Here is a 22,776-nt window from a genome sequence, read left to right on the forward strand (position 1 = left end):
AGGCCCATGGCTAATGATGTTGAAACACTTAGCACATGACCAATCATAGGCTGGGGCCCCGAGCGGCCGAGTGGTCTAAAGCACTCACCATTACGGATCACTGCCATCTCACCTCTGTCTGCGTGAGTTCGAGTCTCAGCCTCGGCTAACGTTTGTACGTGAGAAAGCCTGCCAGTAGCTTCTCGTGGGTCGGTGGTTCTTACCGGGGATTTTCCAGGGTTCTTCCTCCACCAATTATACTGGCCGCCATGTATAGCCTATCTTGTGCTGAAAAATGGCGTTAAACCCTACAACAACAACAACAACAACCAATCAAAAGCCCATGGCTAATGATGTTGAAATACTTAGCCCATGACCAATCATAGGCATAGGATTATCATCAAGCATGGGATTATCATCAAGCATGGGATTCTCATTAAGCATGGGATTATCAGGGATTATCATCAAGCATGGAATTCTCATTAAGCATGGGTTTATCATTAAGTATGGGATTATCAGCAAGCATGGGATTATCATCAAACATAACATTATTTTCACACATGGCATTATCATTAAGCATTGGTTTATCAACAAGCATGAGATTATCATCAGGCATGGGCTCGTCATCAAGCATGAGATTATCATCACACAGTGGATTATCATCATACAGTGGATTATCATCAAGCATGGGATTATTATCATTAATGAAGGGATTACCATCAAACATGGAATTATCATCACACATGGGATTATCATCACACTTGGGATTATTATTAAGTATGGGATTATCATCAAGCATGGCATTATCATCAAGCAATGGATTATCATCAAGCAAGAGTTTATCATTAAGCAAAGGATTACCATCAAGAATGGGATTATCATTAAGCTTGGGATTACCATCAAGCATGGGTTTATCATTAAACTTTGGACTATTATGAAGCATGCAATTATTATTAAGCATAGGTTTATAATCAAGCATGGGATTACCATCAAGCATGGGATTACCATCAAGAATGGGATTATCATCAAGCTTGGGATTATCATTAAGGATAGGTCCATAATCAATCATGGATTATCATCAAGCATGGGATTACCATGAAGCATAGGATTATCAGGACCCAAATTTGATTTTTATTTACCCTAACCCACAGGATCACCATATTGAAGTGTTCACTGTTCCTGCTAAATGCAAACAAGAGCCACTTTAGCTTCAACTTATAACAGTAACAACCGTATTTCACCAAGACTCATGAAAAGTTGAAAGGTCATATAAAAGCTTCTCGAAGACTCTCTTGTTCAACGATGCTAGAATTTGCACTGCTTCTGTAATAAAAAGCAACAATATATGAGTTTATGAGCTCATAAAATGCGGCAGTTGTGATAAAAAAAAATTAAATCTAAAGTCAATGATACATGTGCTCACCAACTAAAAATGTTTAATTAATTTTTCAACAGGAGAACAAGGATCGGATATCCAGAACAGTGCTTGAAAATATTGTACAGCATATCCAGACCCTCTTTGACATACCGTCCATATCGGGGGTTTATGCCCGGATGAATGATGTGTACACCAAACTGGGAGAAGTTCACAATGTTCTCAACACCCTTAGGAATCTGCTTGGCTTAAGTAAGTACATCTAGATCTATGTAGTATATGTCTGGCTTAAGTAAGTATATCTAGATCTATATAGTATATGTCTGGCTTAAGTAAGTACATCTAGATCTATATAGTATATGTCTGGTTTAAGTTAAGTACATCTAGATCTATATAGTATATGTCTGGTTTAAGAAATTACATGTAGTGCCATGTATAGCATATATCTATCTCAGATTAAAAAAGTACATCCAGATCTATATATATATATATATATATATATATACTTGGTATAAACTGTACATCCAGATATATATATATATGTTATATACTTGGTATAAACTGTACATCCAGATCTATATATAGTATATATACTTGGTATAAACTGTACATCCAGATCTATATATATGTTATATACTTGGTATAAACTGTACATCCAGATCTATATATAGTACATGTTATATCCAACCCTGACATAAAATACATTACATGATCATAATGTATTAGCAGAACGTTCATTACTTTGCACATTCAACCCTTCCCAGTGAAAAAAAATGTTAACCACATTAATTCTCCAGACCATAAGGCAAAGTGAACTCATGGTGTTGTTCTGTCTGTTGTCAACAGTTGCCTTTTACTACTATGGAGACCAGTTTCTCTAATCCAATTTTGATTTCATTTGTAATATGGAATTATATTGTCCTCATCAGTGTCTTGTATTGTCCTCATCAGTATCTTATATTGCCCTCATCAGTATCTTGGATTGTCCTCATCAGTATCTTGGATTGTCCTCATCAGTATCTTATATTGTCCTCATCAGTATCTTGGATTGTCTTCATCAGTATCTTATATTGTCCTCATCAACATCTTATATTGTCTTCATCAGTATCTTGGATTGTCCTCATCAGTATCTTGGATTGTCCTCATCAGTATCATATATCGTCCTCATCAGTATCTTGTATTGTCCTCATCAGTACCTTATATTGTCCTCATCAGTATCTTGTATTGTCCTCATCAGTATCTTATATTGTCCTCATCAGTATCTTGTATTGTCCTCATCAGTATCTTATATTATCCTCATCAGTATCTTATATTGTCCTCATCGGTATCTTGGATTGTCCTCATCAGTATCTTATATTGTCCTCATCAGTATCTTGTATTGTCCTCATCAGTATCTTATATTGTCCTCATCAGTATCTTGTATTGTACTCATCAGTGTCTTGGATGAGTTCAGTGATGAACAAGATTCATGCATGTTAATGAACATATGAATGTTGAATGAATTATTTATGACAGTTGATACTATGTTTTACTGAATCTTGATTTGACTATATCTATGTTGAATGAATTATTTATGAAAGTTGTTATCTATGTACTTACTGAATCTTGATATGCTGGTAAAGTAAGTAGCAGAAATATGCAAATTCAACAAGTTTTGTAAAACTTACTAAATAATTTAATGATCAAAGTTATAACTGAAAATGTAAGAGGAACTTACGGTATTATGAATTGATTCCAGGATAATCCACAAAAGATTCTATGCAAGTAAAAAAGAATTAAATATTCAGAATGAATTTCAGTTTCAAGATATCGGTTAAATTTAACTTGTCAACACCTATTTATCATTTAATATCTATATAAAAAAATAGAACCTATACCCATGGACAAAAAATGAACTATATATTATTTTCTTTGTATAAGGCCAATTGATACAGTTTGCAGTCATGACCAGAATTACACACAGTATAGGCATAATCATCTTCCAAAGTTACAAAAAATATATACACATCAATACAATCTCTCTTCCGTCTTTCTGCCTATCAAAATGTCTTTATTTGAATGTCTTTGTACCTGCAAACATGTCTATATTTGTTTATCTATCTACTTACCAACATGTCTTTATTTGTGTGCCTTTCTGTCTACCAAAATGTCTGTATTAGTATGTCATTATATCTACCAGAAATGTCTCTACTTGTGACTTTTTATCTTCCAAAATGTCTGTATTTGTGTGTCTTTCTGTCTACCAAAATGTCTGTATTTGTGTGTCTTTCTGTCTAATAAAATATCTGTACTTGAGTCTCTTTATACTACCAGAATATCTGTACTTGTGTCTAACTACCAAAATATCTGTACTTTTGTCTTTCTACAACCAGAATATCTGTTCTTGTGTCTAACTACCAAATATCTGTACTTGTGTGTCTTTCTACTACCAGAATATCTGTACTTGTGTGTCTTTCTACTACCAAAATATCTGTACTTGAGTCCCTTTCTATCTACCAAAATGTCCGTAATTGTGTCTTTCTATCTTCAGAATGTCTGCAGTTGTGTCTTTCTATCTCCTAAATTGTCTGTATTTGTGTGTTGTTCTTTTCTTATTTTTCTGTGTGTGTAGGCCTTATTTTTTAATTTAGTCTGGAATGTAATGTACACCAGCATATTCATATCCAATTGTTCTAGAATACAAAACACACACACACACACACACTAAAATCCCATTGTTCTGCAATATGACACACAAGCAGTTCACAAAGAGCAGTTATACAAATTAAAGTAGTTATGTTTGGTTCAAAATAACATGCATTTAGACACATCCTTTTAGACATGGTTGTTTGATTCAAAGTAATGTCCATTGAAACACATCATTATAGACATTATTGTCTGATTCAAAATAACATGCATCTAGACACATTGTTATAGACATGGTTATTTGATTCAAAATAACATGCATTTAGACTTCCTTATAGACATGGTTATTTGATTCAAAATAACATGCATTTAGACATCCTTATAGACATGGTTATTTGATTCAAAATAACATGCATCTAGACACATCCTTACAGACATGGTTGTCTGATTCAAAATAACAGGCATTTAGACATCCATATAGACATGTTTATTTGATTCAAAATATCATGTATTTAGAACAAATCTTTATAGACATGGTTATTTGATTCAAAATAACATGCGTGTATTAATTATAGGTCCAACATGTAAGTCTTCAGCAATAGTGGATGCAGTCGGTCGACTCTTTACAGCTCACCAAAGTACAACAGTTCAGCAGCTGAAACAACTCTTGCAGACAGAGGATCTGGATGGGTGAATATACACTCTTTTGATTTTCTATTTCAATGCTTATGATGAGGTTGTAGTTCATGCAACTTACAATAATGTATGATTTAAATGCCTACATTTGAATGCTTACAGTGAGGTTGTAATTCAACCATCCTACAATAATGTATAATTTAAACACCTACATTTGAATGCTTGTGTTCTACAATAATGTATGATTTAAATACTTACATTTGAATGCTTGTGTCTTACAATAATGTATGATTTAAACACCTACATTTAAATGCTTGTGTTCTACAATAATGTATGATTTAAACACCTACATTTGAATGCTTGTATCCTACAATAATGTGTGATTTAAACACCTACATTTAAATGCTTGTGTTCTACAATAATGTATGATTTAAACACCTACACTTGAATGCTTGTATCCTACAATAATGTATGACTTAAACACCTACATTTGAATGCTTGTATCCTACAATAATGTATGATTTAAACAGATACATTTGATTGCTTGTGTTCTACAATAATGTATGATTTAAACACCTACATTTGAATGCTTGTGTCCTACAATAATGTATGATTTAAACACCTACATTTGAATGCTTGTGTCCTACAATAATGTATGATTTAAACACCTACATTTGAATGCTTGTGTTCTACAATAATGTATGATTTAAACACCTACATTTGAATGCTTGTGTTCTACAATAATGTATGATTTAAATACTTACATTTGAATGATTGTATCCTACAATAATGTATGATTTAAACACCTACATTTGAATGCTTGTATCCTACAATAATGTATGATTTAAACACCTACATTTGAATGCTTGTATCCTACAATATGTATGATTTAAACACCTACACTTGAATGCTTGTATCCTACAATAATGTATGATTTAAACACCTACATTTGAATGCTTGTATCCTACAATATGTATGATTTAAACACCTACACTTGAATGCTTGTATCCTACAGTAATGTATGATTTAAACACCTACATTTGATTGCTTGTATCCTACAATAATGTATGATTTAAACACCTACATTTGAATGCTTGTATCCTACAATAATGTATGATTTAAACACCTACATTTGAATGCTTCTTTCCTACAATAATGTATGATTTAAACACCTACATTTGAATGCTTGTATCCTACAATAATGTATGATTTAAACACCTACATTTGAATGCTTGTATCCTACAATAATGTATGATTTAAACACCTACATTTGAATGCTTGTATCCTACAATAATGTATGATTTAAACACCTACATTTGAATGCTTGTATCCTACAATAATGTATGATTTAAACACCTACATTTGATTGCTTGTATCCTACAATAATGTATGATATAAACACCTACATTTGAATGCTTGTATCCTACAATAATGTATGATTTAAACACCTACATTTGAATGCTTGTATCCTACAATAATGTATGATTTAAACACCTACATTTGAATGCTTGTATCCTACAATAATGTATGATTTTAACACCTACATTTGAATGCTTGTATCCTACAATAATGTATGATTTAAACGCCTACATTTGAATGCTTGTATCCTACAATAATGTATGATTTAAACGCCTACATTTGAATGATTGTGTCCTACAATAATGTATGATTTAAACGCCTACATTTGAATGCTTGTATCCTACAATAATGTATGATTTAAACACCTACATTTGAATGCTTGTATCCTACAATAATGTATGATTTAAACACCTACATTTGAATGCTTGTATCCTACAATAATGTATGATTTTAACACCTGCATTTGAATGCTTGTATCCTACAATAATGTATGATTTAAACACCTACATTTGAATGCTTGTATCCTACAATAATGTATGATTTAAACACCTACATTTGAATGCTTGTATCCTACTATATGTATGATTTAAACACCTACATTTGAATGCCTGTATCCTACAATAATGTATGATTTAAACACCTACATTTGAATGCTTGTATCCTACAATAATGTATGATTTAAACACCTACATTTGAATGCTTGTATCCTACGATAATGTATGATTTTAACACCTACATTTGAATGCTTGTATCCTACAATAATGTATGATTTTAACACCTACATTTGAATGCTTGTATCCTACAATAATGTATGATTTAAACACCTACATTTGAATGCTTGTATCCTACAATAATGTATGATTTAAACACCTACATTTGAATGCTTGTATCCTACTATATGTATGATTTAAACACCTACATTTGAATGCTTGTATCCTACAATAATGTATGATTTAAACACCTACATTTGAATGCTTGTGTCCTACCATATGTATAATTTAAATACTTACATTTGAATGCTTGTATCCTACAATAATGTATGATTTAAACACCTACATTTGAATGATTGTGTCTTACAATAATGTATGATTTAAACACCTACATTTGAATGATTGTATCCTACAATAATGTATGATTTAAACACCTACATTTGAATGCTTGTATCCTACAATAATGTATGATTTAAACACCTACATTTGAATGCTTGTATCCTACAATAATGTATGATTTAAACACCTACATTTGAATGCTTGTATCCTACAATAATGTATGATTTAAACACCTACATTTGAATGCTTGTGTCCTACCATATGTATAATTTAAATACTTACATTTGAATGCTTGTATCCTACAATAATGTATGATTTAAACACCTACATTTGAATGATTGTGTCTTACAATAATGTATGATTTAAACACCTACATTTGAATGATTGTATCCTACAATAATGTATGATTTAAACACCTACATTTGAATGCTTGTATCCTACAATAATGTATGATTTAAACACCTACATTTGAATGCTTGTATCCTACAATAATGTATGATTTAAACACCTACATTTGAATGCTTGTATCCTACAATAATGTATGATTTAAACACCTACATTTGAATGCTTGTATCCTACAATAATGTATGATTTAAAGATCTACATTTGAATAATTGTATCCTACAATAATGTATAATTTAAACACCTACATTTGAATGCTTGTGTCTTACAATAATGTATGATTTAAACACCTACATTTGAATGCTTGTATCTTACAATAATGTATAATTTAAATACTTACATTTGAATGCTTGTATCCTACAATAATGTATGATTTAAACACCTACATTTGAATGCTTGTCTCCTACAATAATGTATGATTTAAACACCTCCTCTTACCTCTGAACGCTTGTATCCTACAATAATGTATGATACATACTCTTTGCATTACTGCATAGTACATACTCTTTACATTACTGCATATATACTCTTTACATTACTACATATTACATACTCTTTACATTAGTACATAGTACATGCTCTTTACATTACTGCGTATATACTCTTTACATTACTACATATTACAGACTCCTTACATTACTACATAGTACATACTCTTTACATTACTACATAGTACATACTCTTTACATTACTGCATAGTACATACTCTTTACATTACTACATAGTACATACTCTTTACATCACTGCATACATACTCTTTACATTACTACATAGTACATACTCTTTACATTACTACATAGTACATACTCTTTGCATTGCTGCATAGCACATGCTCTTTACATTGCTACATAGTACATACTCTTTACATTACTGCATAGTACATACTCTTTACATCACTGCATACATACTCTTTACATTACTACATAGTACATACTCTTTACATTACTACATAGTACATACTCTTTACATTACTACATAGTACATACTCTTTACATGACTGCATAATACTCTTTGCATTGCTACATATTACAGACTCTTTACATTACTACATAGTACATACTCTTTACATCACTGCATACATACTCTTTACATTACTGCATAGTACATACTCTTTACATTACTGCATAGTACATACTCTTTACATTACTACATAATACATACTCTTTACATTACTGCATAGTACATACTGTTTACATTACTACACATACTCTTTACATTACTACCTAGTACATACTCTTTACATGACTGCAAAATACTCTTTGCATTGCTACATATTACAGACTCTTTACATTACTACATAGTACATACTCTTTACATTACTACATAGTACATACTCTTTACATTATTACATAGTGCATACTCTTTACATGACTGCATAATACTCTTTGCATTGCTGCATATTAGACTCTTTACATTACTACATAGTACATACTCTTTACATTACTACATAGTGCATACTCTTTACATTATTACATAGTGCATGCTCTTTACATTACTACATAGTACATACTCTTTATATTACTGCATAGTACATACTCTTTACATTACTGCATATATACTCTTTACATTACTACATATTACAGACTCTTTACATTACTACATAGTACATACTCTTTACATTACTACATAGTACATACTCTTTACATTATTGCATAGTGCATACTCTTTACATGACTGCATAATACTCTTTGCATTGCTACATATTACAGACTCTTTACATTACTACATAGTGCATACTCTTTACATTATTACATAGTGCATACTCTTTACATTACTACATAGTACATACTCTTTGCATTACTGCATAGTACATACTCTTTACATTACTGCATATATACTCTTTACATTACTACATATTACAGACTCCTTACATTACTACATAGTACATACTCTTTACATTACTACATAATGCATACTCTTTACATTATTACATTGTGCATACTCTTTGTGTTACTGCATAGTACATACTCTTTACATTACTGCATAGTGAATACTCTTTACATTATTACATAGTGCATACTCTTTACATTACTACAAAGTACATACTCTTTACATTACTGCATAGTACATACTCTTTACGTTACTGCATATATACTCCTTACATTCTTGTATTACTACATGCATACTTTTTATATTACTAATTACACTGTACATTATTAAATACATACCTTGGCATTGCTGCATATGTATTATTTACATTACTATGTACATACTCTTTTCATTACTATATGCATATTCTTTATATACTACATACATTATTAAATACAAACCTTTTGCATTATTTCATATATACATTTTACATTATTACATACATACTCTTTACATTACTACATACATAATCTTGAGAGAATGTAGATATATTTTTTCATTACTACATACATACTCTACATTATTACATACATATTCTTTACATTACTATATATTCTTTACATTACTACATACATTGCATTATTACATACATGGTCTTTACATTACTATATATTCTTTACATTGCTACATACATGCTTTGCATTATTACATACATATTCTTTGCATTACTATATATTCATTACATTACTATTTACATGCTTTGCATTATTACATGTTCTTTACATTACTACATACATGCTTTGCATTATTACATACATGTTCTTTACATTACTATATATTCTTTACATTACTACATACATGCTTTGCATTATTACACACATATTCTTTATATTACTATATATTCTTTACATTGCTACATACATGCTTTGCATTATTACATACATGTTGTTTACATTACTATATATTCTTTACATTACTACATACATGCTTTGCATTATTACACACATATTCTTTATATTACTATATATTCTTTACATTGCTACATACATGCTTTGCATTATTACATACATGTTCTTTACATTACTATACATTCTTTACATTACTACATACTTTGCATTATTACATACATGTTCTTTACATTACTATATATTCTTTACATTACTACATACATACTTTGCATTATTACACAGATATTCTTTATATTACTATATATTCTTTACATTGCTACATACATGCTTTGCATTATTACATACATGTTCTTTACATTACTATATATTCTTTACATTACTACATACATACTTTGCATTATTACATACATATTCTTTCCACTACTATATATTCTTTACATTGCTACATACATACTTTGCATTATTACATACATGTTCTTTACATTACTATATATTCTTTACATTACTACATACATACTTTGCATTATTGCACAGATATTCTTTATATTACTATATATTCTTTACATTGCTACATACATGCTTTGCATTATTACATACATGTTCTTTACATTACTATATATTCTTTACATTACTACATACATACTTTGCATTATTACATACATGGTCTTTACATTACTATATATTCTTTACATTACTACATACATACTTTGCATTATTACATACATGTTCTTTACATTACTATATATTCTTTACATTACTACATACATACTTTGCATTATTACACAGATATTCTTTATATTACTATATATTCTTTACATTGCTACATACATGCTTTGCATTATTACATACATGTTCTTTACATTACTATATATTCTTTACATTACTACATACATACTTTGCATTATTACACAGATATTCTTTATATTACTATATATTCTTTACATTGCTACATACATGTTTTGCATTATTACATACATGTTCTTTACATTACTATATATTCTTTACATTACTACATACATACTTTGCATTATTACATACATGTTCTTTACATTACTATATATTCTTTACATTACTACATACATACTTTGCATTATTACATACATGGTCTTTACATTACTATATATTCTTTACATTACTACATACATACTTTGCATTATTACATGTTCTTTACATTACTACATACATACTTTGCATTATTACATACATATTCTTTACATTACTACATGCATACTTTGCATTATTACATACATATTCTTTACGTTACTACATACATACTTTGCTTTATTACATATATATTCTTTATAGTACTAAATGCATACTTTGCATTATTACATACATACTGTTTTACATTTACTACATATATACTCTTTACTACATACATTGTCATCAAGACTGATGTGATCCAACAATCCATAATAAGTTACTTACTGATAATCACACTGTACAATAATAAGGATACATTTGTCACTTTTCAGGATTATAAGAAGACTAGAGGAGCATTCCGAGTTCTTCCCTGCATTTTTTGAGATTATGAACCGGTTATTTGAAATATTAGGTAATTTCAAAGTTTTATTTTTTTCTTTGTCATTTATACTAAAATTACAGCACCAATGCATCATAGCAGGGGACGGCAACCTATGGCATGCATGCCACAAGGTGGCACATCAAGAGGTTTTGTGTGGCACAAGAAGGGCAGCCAAAAATCTCAAATTTAACAGTGTTACTGGTGGCACGCACTTGTTCATTTTGTAATGAAACCAGAAACAAGTGGCATGCTATGTAAAATAGGTTGCCAACCCCATCCTCAAAGTATTGTAGACAGACAGCAGTAATTTTTCTGTTCATTCCAATCCTTAGACCTATCATTTTAAAAAAGCATACTGTAGTTTTGACCTGTCATTTTTGATAAGCATTCAATAGTGTAGACCTCTCATTAGTAGTAATCATATATTAGTGTAGACCTGTCATTAGTAGTAATCGTACAGTAGTGGAGGCCTGCCATTAGTAGTAAGCATACAGTAGTGTAGGCCTGTCATTAGTAGTAATCATACATTAGTGGAGGCCTGTCATTAGTAGTAAGCGTACAGTAGTGGAGGCCTGTCATTAGTAGTAATCATACAGTAGTGGAGGCCTGTCATTAGTAGTAATCATACAGTAGTGGAGGCCTGTCATTAGTAGTAATCATACAGTAGTGTAGGCCTGTCATTAGTAGTAATCATACAGTAGTGTAGACCTATCATTAGTAGTAATCATACAGTAGTGGAGGCCTGTCATTAGTAGTAATCATACAGTAGTGGAGGCCTGTCATTAGTGGTAATCATGCAGTAGTGGAGGCCTGTCATTAGTAGTAATCATACAGTAGTGTAGGCCTGTCATTAGTAGTAATTGTACAGTAATGTAGGCCTGTCATTAGTAGTAATCATACATTAGTGGAGGCCTGTCATTAGTAGTAAGCGTACAGTAGTGGAGGCCTGTCATTAGTAGTAATCATACAGTTGTGTAGGCCTGTCATTAGTAGTAATCATGCAGTAGTGGAGGCCTGTCATTAGTAGTAATCATACAGTTGTGTAGGCCTGTCATTAGTAGTAAGCATACAGTAGTGTAGGCCTGTCATTAGTAGTAATCATACATTAGTGTAGACCTATCATTAGTAGTAATCATACAGTAGTGTAGGCCTGTCATTAGTAGTAATCATACATTAGTGTAGACCTGTTATTAGTAGTAATCATACAGTAGTGTAGGCCTGTCATTAGTAGTAATCATAAAGTAGTGTAGGCCTGTTATTAGTAGTAATCATGCATTAGTGTAGGCCTGTCATTAGTAATAATCATTCATTAGTGTAGACCTGCCATTAGTAGTAAGAATACATTAGTGTAGACCTGTCATTAGTAGTAAGCATACATTTGTATGTCCAGTTTCTTTAAACTTCATTTGGAAGCCTTCTGCTGCTGTACATCCACTGTTCCATTAAACATCGTTTAGCAGGTTTCTGCTGCTGGTCCATTTGTACATTCACAGTTTCTTCAAACTTTGTTTGGAGGCCTTTGTTGCTGGTCCATTTGTACATTCACAGTTTCTTCAAACTTCGTTTGGAGGCCTCTGTTGCTGGTCCATTTGTACATTCACAGTTTCTTCAAACTTTGTTTGGAAGCCTTTGTTGCTGGTCCATTTGTACATTCACAGTTTCTTCAAACTTTGTTTGGAGGCCTTTGCTGCTGGTCCATTTGTGCATACACAGTTTCTTCAAACTTCATTTGGAAGTCTTTGTTGCTGGTCCATTTGTACATTAACAGTTTCTTCAAACTTTGTTTGGAGGCCTTTGTTGCTGGTCCATTTGTACATTCACAGTTTCTTCAAACTTCGTTTGGAAGCCTTTGTTGCTGGTCCATTTATACATTAACAGTTTCTTCAAACTTTGTTTGGAGGCCTTTGTTGCTGGTCCATTTGTACATTCACAGTTTCTTCAAACTTCGTTTGGAGGCCTTTGTTGCTGGTCCATTTGTACATTAACAGTTTCTTCAAACTTTGTTTGGAGGCCTTTGTTGCTGGTCCATTTGTACATTCACAGTTTCTTCAAACTTCGTTTGGAGACCTTTGTTGCTGTTCCATTTGTACATTCACAGTTTCTTCAAACTTCGTTTGGAGGCCTTTGTTGCTGTTCCATTTGTACATTCACAGTTTCTTCAAACTTTGTTTGGAGGCCTTTGTTGCTGGTCCATTTGTACATTCACAGTTTCTTCAAACTTCGTTTGGAGGCCTTTGTTTCTGGTCCATTTGTACATTAACAGTTTCTTCAAACTTCATTTGGAGGCCTTTGTTGCTGGTCCATTTGTACATTCACAGTTTCTTCAAACTTTGTTTGGAGGCCTTTGTTGCTGGTCCATTTGTACATTCACAGTTTCTTCGAACTTCGTTTGGAGGCCTTTGTTGCTGGTCCATTTGTACATTCACAGTTTCTTTAAACCAAGCAAAAACAGACCTGGATTGCGTTCAGAATGTAAAGTCTTATTGGTTTATAAGAGGTTTTAAAATGTCACATGTTTTGTTTTAGTTGTTACAGATCATTAACCATTTATAAAATTTAGTCACCTGCTCGAATCTAAATACGACTTTAAAGAATTTATAATTTCTGCTTTTCTTTAAACCTTTTTCATATCTTTTTTAACTACGCTTCAATGCAGGACATTTTTTGATATCTTGCACTTTGTAAAAAGTGCCTTTGGGGACAAAATGGCTTCTACTTTAGACATTTTTTCTTTTGCAGATGTTCGTCGAATGGATCAAGTGATTCCAGCTGTTCGTGCACTTAAGATGTTAGCCAATTGATGGACACTTAGCATCTTCAACTGCCAAAAAAGTTTTTTGTATTCAGGGCAAGACTGTTAGGTTATTCTGTGATATATTAACTCAGTCTCTTGGTTCTGTTCTGAATGTGTACCCCTACTTTGGAGAAAACATGAGGCTAAGAAAGTATCCAGTTATAATCATTTATAGTTAACTGTTAGTTTAAACATTTATCAGAGCTTAATAGATGAATTGTCTTTTTCAGACCATACAACACTTTTTTTTTTTCTTTTCTGCATTTAAAATCTTAAGAGGTCAAGGTCATTCATGCTGAGTGTGAAGTGCCATGCTTGTGGTTCCAAAATTAACTCAGTTTGTCAGGGCAGCCACAGGAAGTAACATCTGAGAATGCATACCTGGCATTTGGGCAAAAATCCCAAACAGGTAAAGTAGATGTCCATGTTTTTGTACTACTGAGTTATCCCACCAAGTTGTAAGCATGCAAAATAAGTGTATACCTTGCATTAGCTCCTATTCAAAGATGGCCACCTTTACCTAGCTTTCTTTTAAAGGTTACACTTAACTGTCACCATAACCTAGTTCTATTTAAAGGCTAAACTTAACAGTTGCCATGACAGTTAAACAAATGCAAAGGTGCAGAGCAGCTTACTTCTTCTAAACTGTGGATTTCATTTAAAAAATGGACATTTCAAAACAAGATTATCAGATAAGGGTAAGTTGCTTTGGGTGTTTTGGCTTGGATGGATTAAAATCCCCTCCATGGAATGTTGTCTGCAGTTCTATTACCAAGAATTAGTTTTTGTTTCCTAGTAACAAGGTGTTTTCTGATTAGTTGGAGTGGTCTTGACAAGCCAGTAAAACTATTCAAAGGGACATAATTCAATTTCTGATCCTTGGCAGAAATGATTAGATTGATTGGTTACCTCCCTTGGTATATTCTAATGCTTCTGTATAACGTTCATACAAGTTAATGCTTAGATATTTTTTGCAATATTTTATGGGTTCTTTTTATCAATTTTTTCCATACAGAGAAAGAGAAGAAAAGATATAATGTTGATAATTGAGATTACATGAATTTAGAAGGGTATTCTCATATGCATTTTGGACCATAGTGATAATTGAGATTACATGAATTTAGAAGGGTATTCTCATAAGCATTTTGGACCATAGTGATAATTGAGATTACATGAATTTAGAAGGGTATTCTCATATGCATTTTGGTCCATAGTGATAATTGAGATTACATGAATTTAGAAGGGTGTTCTCATATGCATTTTGGACCATACTGATAATTGAGATTACATGAATTTAGAAGGGTATTCTCATATGCATTTTGGATCATAGTGAATATGAACAACATAATCAAAATCTCAGTTATTTGTACCCCTTTGATCCTGCTAACTGGACCATGTTACCCAAATCCATTAGCCATTTACTTTTTCAGACCATTCTCTTAAATGGATGCCCTGATCTTTAATTCATTGAACCATCTAACTCAAATCCTTAAGGCAATGAACCATGTTACCCAAATCCTTAAATCAATGGACCATGTTACCCAAATCCTTAAGTCTGACAGTGAACCATGAACCAGTGAACCTTAGGTCAATGGACCATGTTACCCAAATCCTTAAGTCTGACAGTGAACCAAGTTACCCAAATTCTTAAGTCAATGGACCATGTTACCCAGATCCTTAAGTCAGTGGACCATGTTACCCAAAACCTTAAGTCGATGGAACATGTTGCCCTAATCCTTAAGTCTGACAGTGGACCATGTTACCCAATCCTTAGGTCAATGGACCATGTTACCCAAAACCTTAAGTCGATGGAACATGTCGCCCAAATCCTTAAGTCAATGGACCATGTTACCCTATTCCTTAAGTCTAACAGTGGACCATGTTACCCAATCCTTAAGTCAATGGACCATGTTACCTAAATGCTTAAGTCTGACAGTGGACCATGTTACCCAATCCTTAAGACAATGGACCATGTTACCCAAATCCTTAAGTTGTCAGTATTCTCAATGCAGTTTTTCCGCATTTATCGTGGTATAAGCTGTCCGTCTCCAAATCACACAGCAAATAATGTCAGAATAGAAGTCAGTATTCAAAGGATGGGGGGTTTTGTTTTGTTGGATATAAAACTGACTCAAGGATTTGACACTTTCATTGATAGTTTCAACATGATTTGGTTCAGTGTGCTCATGTATGAAACTTTACTGATATGTAGTTTTAATGGAATGTTCAGAATTCTGACATTTTGGACACAAAAGTTACATGCAGATTACAGGTGACACAACAGATGTTGACCTAGCATGTAGGACATGTTGACAGATTACAAGAAACACAATAGACCTTGGCCTATCATATAAGACTGTTGACAAATTACAAGCAGCATAATAGACTTTGGCTTAGCATACCGGACTGTTGACAGAATGCAAGCAACAAAATAGACCTTGGCCTATCATACCGGACTGCTGACAGATTACAAGCCACACAATAGACCTTGGCCTAGCATACCGGACTGTTGACAGATTACGAGCAACACAGTAGACCTTGGCCTAGCATACCGGACTGTTGACAGATTACGAGCAACACAGTAGACCTTGGCCTATAATATAGGGCTACTGACAGATTACAAGCAGCAAAATAGACCTTGGCATAGCATATAAGGCCTGTTGACAGATTATGAGCAACACAATAGACCTTGGCCTAGCATATAAGGCCTGTTGACAGATTATGAGCAACACAATAGACCTTGGCCTAGCATATAGGCCTGTAGACAGATTACATGCAGCACAATAGACCTTGGCCTAGAATACAGGGCCTGTTGACAGATTACAAGCAACACAATAGACCTTGGCCATGTATGTAGGCCTGTTGACAGATTACAAGCAACACAGTAGACCATGACCTAGCATATAGGGCCTGCTGACAAATTGCAAGCAACACAATAGATGTTGGCCTAGCATATAGGTCCTGTTATAGGGCCTGTTGACATATTACAAGCAACACAGTAGACGTTGGCCTAGCATATAGGGCCTGTTATGTGGCCTGTTGACATATTACAAGCAACACAGTAGACGTTGGCCTAGCATATAGGGCCTGTTATGTGGCCTGTTGACATATTACAAGCAACACAGTAGACCTTGGCCTAGTAAATAGGGCAGTTGACAGATTACAAGCAACACAGTAGACTGGCCTTGCATACAGGGCTACTGACAGATTGCAAGCAACACAATAGACATTGGCCTAGCATACAGGGCCTGTTGACAGAGTGCATGCAACACAATAGACCTGGTTTAGCAAACAGGGCTACTGGCAACATATTTATACCAATTTATGTCAATTATATTTAAAAAAAAGATTTATTTTGAAGAAAACAAATTATAAAGATTTATTAGGTTTTGTCAGAATCAGTTTATACAGTTTTCAGAAGAATAGTCATGCTCTAACATTTTTGTTTCATTTTAAAGGCAATCAGTATGTATGCCTTCTCTTTTACTGTTGTTGTTGTTGTAGGGTTTAACGCCATTTTTCAGCACATGATATACTATACATGGTGGCCAGTGTTATTGGTGAAGGAGGAACCCGGGGAAAACCCCAGAAAGATCCACCGACCCACTAGAAGCTACTGGCTGAATCTGAGACTCGAACCCACGCAGACAGAGGTGAGATGGCAGTGATCTGTAACAGAGAGCGCTTTAGACCATTCGGCCACTTGGGGCCTCCTTCTCTTTTGTTATTTACATTGGTTATTTTGCATGTGATTCTATAAATAGAAGTTATTATAAAGTAGTTCTACATGCTGTTTATGAAAAATAAACACAGCTCACCCTGATCATATGGTCATATTCAGACCGATGGGAATTTTTGTTACATTTACCAACTAATGAAGTTGCAAATATTTTCATCTGATTTTGTCATTTCTCTTACTTGTGTCCTTCTATCACACTTCACTTGTTAGCAAGATTGTCATGTATTTTGCATCTGGCCTTCTGTCCCATGATGCTTGTTAGCAAGATTGTCATTTCTCTTACATCTGTCCTTGTATTCCATGATGCTTTTGAGCAAGATTTTGCAAACTCAACATAAACAAATGACATTTTCCTGTGTATGTTGATAAGATTGACGGCCATTATAGCAACTTTACCATTTTTGGCATATATTTAACATAGAAGAATTACTAGATATAGGCAATGGAAAAATGGTAGGCATCTTTATATTTAGATAATTGGTACACATTTATATGTAGATGACTGGTTGGCATATTTTTATGCAGATGACTAGTAGGCATATTTTTTCGTAGATGACTGGTAGGCATATTTTTATGCAGATGACAGGTAAGCATATTTATATGTAGATGACAGGCAGGCATATTTTTATGCAGATGACTGTTAGGTATATTTATATGTAGATGACAGGCAGGTATATTTTTATGCAGATGACTGGTAGGTATATTTATATGTAAATGACTGGTAGGCATATTTATATGTAGATGACCTTTCATTATCAGGTCATTAAAGCAATTTTTCTTTTTAAAGCTTGAGGTAGACAAATGAAAATTAGTATGTATATATGATTGATTGTATGTGTATGTTTATCACCTATGTAGATTTTCAATCCATTATGACAATTTTTCAGATCTTTATAAACATATTAACTTTTGGGGATATTTTTTATGTAAATAGTGTCTAAGTACTTCTGAACCATTCCAAGGTGGCTTGGGTCTTAATGAATATTCTAATCAAGCCATTTCATGTCAGATTCATTAACCAAATGGCATGGGTCATAATGAATATTCTAATCAAGCCATTTCATGTCAGATTCATTAACCAAATGGCATGGGTCATAATGAATATTCTAATCAAGCCATTTCATGTCAGATTCAGTAGCCAGATGGCTTGGGTCTTAATGAATATTCTAATCAAGCCATTTCATGTCAGATTCAGTAGCCAGATGGCTTGGGTCTTAATGAATATTCTAATCAAGCCATTTCATGCCAGATTCATTAACCAAATGGCATGGGTCATAATGAATATTCTAATCAAACCATTCCATGCCAGATTCATTAGCCAGATGGCTTGGGTCTTAATGAATATTCAAATCAAGCCATTCCTTGCCAGATTCATTAGCTAGGTGGCTTGGGTCTTAATGAATATTCTAATCAAACCATTCCATGCCACATTCATTAGCTAGGTGGCTTGGGTCTTAATGAATATTCTAATCAAACCATTCCATGCCAGACTCATTAGCTAGGTGGCTTGGGTCTTAATGAATATTCTAATCAAGCCATTCCTTGCCAGATGGCTTGGGTCTTACTGAATATTCTAATCAAGCCATTTCATGCCAGATTCATTAACCAGATGGCATGGGTCATAATGAATATTCTAATCAAACCATTCCATGCCAGATTCATTAGCCAAATGACTTGGGTTTTAATGAATATTCTAATCAAGCCATTTCATGCCAGATTCATTAGCCAAATGGCATGGGTCTTAATGAATATTCTAATCAAGCCATTCCATGACAGATTCATTAGCCAGGTGACATGGGTCCTAATGAATATTCTAATCAAGCATCTAAACCATATGGTTACCTTGATCAGTATAATTTTTTGTCCAGCCACAAAACGATTGCAGAGTAAAAGGCTACACGGGGTGTTAGTCATACATTTCCACCTTACTTTCATCTAGTTATTCATACAATTAAACAAACAAGTGTTGCAGAAGGCAGTGTTTGACGTTTGAATGGTGTTATATTGATCCAGCTTTCTGCCTACTTGAGTGTATCAGGAACTGCAGACATATCAACATAGACTTTTAGTATATATAAAAGGTTATGCCAAAACTTTCATATCAGCACAGCAAATGATGTATAGATTATGACTTTCAAAAATCAGTCCCAGTCATTGCTAATGATAATAGAAATGATAATACTGATGTTCTTGGGGGAAAAATGTCAAAGGTTTGTGTATTGGTTTTAACAGTACTTTTAACACATTATCAGCTAAAATATACAGAAGAAATGGAAGCAAAGTGCTTTTCCCACCCAGGCAGCCAATGCAGGTTGACTTGAGCAGGGATTGAACTTGCAACCACAGCTCCCTGGGAGAGTGATACTTAAGACGTACCTTTCACAGGCAAGACAAGAATGAATCTGAATGAAAAACCATGTAAACCTTTCTCTTCAGTTGGTCTCATCTGTATGTAAACCTTTCTCTTCAGTTGGTCTCATCTGTATGTAAACCTTTCACTCCAGTTGGTCTCATCTGTATGTAAACCTTTCTCTTCAGTTGGTCTCATCTGTATGTAAACCTTTCTCTTCAGTTGGTCTCATCTGTATGTAAACCTTTCTCTTCAGTTGGTCTCATCTATACGTCTTTTAACCGTAGTGTGATTTTGTTGCTGAAAATTACTTCATGATATATATAGGTCTGCTTTGTCATGTTAAACAGATTAAATTTATGAGCCAAAATTCTCAGGTTTTAACTTTGTGTTTAAATGCCAGTACTTTGAAATAGTACATAAAGAAAGCTATTTTTGGGGGCAATACAACTAGTTTTAATTTTGTTGACTGCATATAAATGGGCAATACTTACTGTTTTCGTATGATAACTATCATAGATCTTATGAAAATGTGCATTTATACAATTTATTTACAAAGAGATTTCCTAATATTTGCAATCGAACATTTATTTATAGTTTTAATTGAAGTAATCCATACATTGTTAATCTAACATTTATTTATAGTTTGTGTATTGAAGTAATCCATGCATTGTTAGTCTAACATTTATTTATAGTTTGTGTATTGAAGTAATCCATGCATTTTGTGTTTGAAAGAGAATGGGAATAGTTAGTGATATTATTACTTATAATGATACTTTTTAATATTGGAAATAAAACTTTTGTACACATGTTGAATCTTTTCATTTCTAAACATTTCACATCTTGTTTATTTAATTATATAATTGTTACATCTTTCAGTTCTTTTTGATACAATGTTGGTAATAAGGTATATTAAGCTATACTTTCTTTGTTTGTAGTAAGGCATAATAATTTTGTTACAAGACCAAGCTATACTTTCTTTGTTTGTAGTAAGGCATAATAATTTTGTTACAAGACGAAGCTATGGTTTTATTGTTAGCAGTAAGGCATAATAATTTTGTTACAAGACCAAGCTATGGTTTTATTGTTAGCAGTAAGGCATAATAATTTTGTTACAAGACCAAGCTATGGTTTTTTTGTTAGCAGTAAGGCATACTAATTTTGTTACAAGACCAAGCTATGGTTTTATTGTTAGCAGTAAGGCATACTAATTTTGTTACAAGACCAAGCTATGGTTTTATTGTTAGCAGTAAGGCATAATAATTTTGTTACAAGACCAAGCTATGGTTTTATTGTTAGCAGTAAGGCATAATAATTTTGTTACAAGACCAAGCTATGGTTTTATTGTTAGCAGTAAGGCATAATAATTTTGTTAAAACACCAAGCTTTGGTTTTATTGTTAGCAGTAAGGCATAATAATTTTGTTACAAGACCAAACTATGATTTTATTGTTAGCAGTAAGGCATAATTTTGTTAAAAGACCAAGCTTTGGTTTTATTGTTAGCAGTAAGGCATACTAATTTTGTTACAAGACCGAGCTATGGTTTTATTGTTTGTAGTAAGGCATAATAATTTTGATAACAGAACTTAGTGCTAAAACTTCAGCTAGTAAGGCATTTAAATTTGGATACAAGATTGAGCTACATTTTCATTGCTGGTAGTAGGGCATATTCATTTTTATACAGGACTTTGTGATACGGTTTCCAAATTTGGTAGTAAGGCATATTAATTCTGATTAATACAACTTGAAAACTTGACTGGCAAGGTTCTAAGCCATGGTGGATGGAAAACTTGACTGGCAAGGTTCTAAGCCATGGTGGATGGAAAACTTGACAATGGAAAACTTGACTGGCAAAGTTCTAAGCCATAGTGGATGGGAAACTTGACTAGCAAGGTTCTAAACCATGGTGGATGGAAAACTTGACTGGCAAGGTTCAAAGCCATGGTGGATGGAAAACTTGACTGGCAAGGTTCAAAGCCATGGTGGATGGAAAACTTGACAATGGAAAATGTGATGGCATGGTTCTAAGCCATGGTGGATGGAAAACTTGACTGGCAAGGTTCTAAGCCATGGTGGATGGAAAAGTTGACAATGGAAAACTTGACTGGCAAAGTTCTAAGCCATAGTGGATGGGAAACTTGACAATGGAAAACTTGACTGGCAAGGTTCTAAGCCATGGTGGATGGAAAACTTGACTGGCAAGGTTCTAAGCCTTGTTGGATGGA

The 22,776-nt window shown here is 33.1% G+C and overlaps 1 protein-coding gene across 1 annotated transcript in view; it reads left to right on the forward strand.

The window, feature by feature from the left end:
* The window catches only part of LOC149791168 (centrosomal protein of 70 kDa-like), a 77,404-nt gene extending 56,044 nt beyond the window's left edge, over positions 1-21,360 (forward strand). The window contains exons 16-19 of the mRNA XM_089969617.1: positions 1,435-1,606; positions 4,555-4,669; positions 11,618-11,697; positions 14,407-21,360. Of these exons, the coding sequence (XP_089825743.1) occupies positions 1,435-1,606; positions 4,555-4,669; positions 11,618-11,697; positions 14,407-14,468 (429 nt within the window). The 3' untranslated portion in view covers positions 14,469-21,360. The remainder of the gene's footprint in view (positions 1-1,434; positions 1,607-4,554; positions 4,670-11,617; positions 11,698-14,406) is intronic.
* The last annotated feature ends 1,416 nt before the right edge of the window (positions 21,361-22,776 follow it).

The sequence above is a fragment of the Sinohyriopsis cumingii genome, chromosome 9 (genome assembly GCF_028554795.1).
Source record: "Sinohyriopsis cumingii isolate HCF-2022 chromosome 9, ASM2855479v2, whole genome shotgun sequence".
Taxonomy (NCBI): Eukaryota; Metazoa; Mollusca; class Bivalvia; order Unionida; family Unionidae; genus Sinohyriopsis; species Sinohyriopsis cumingii.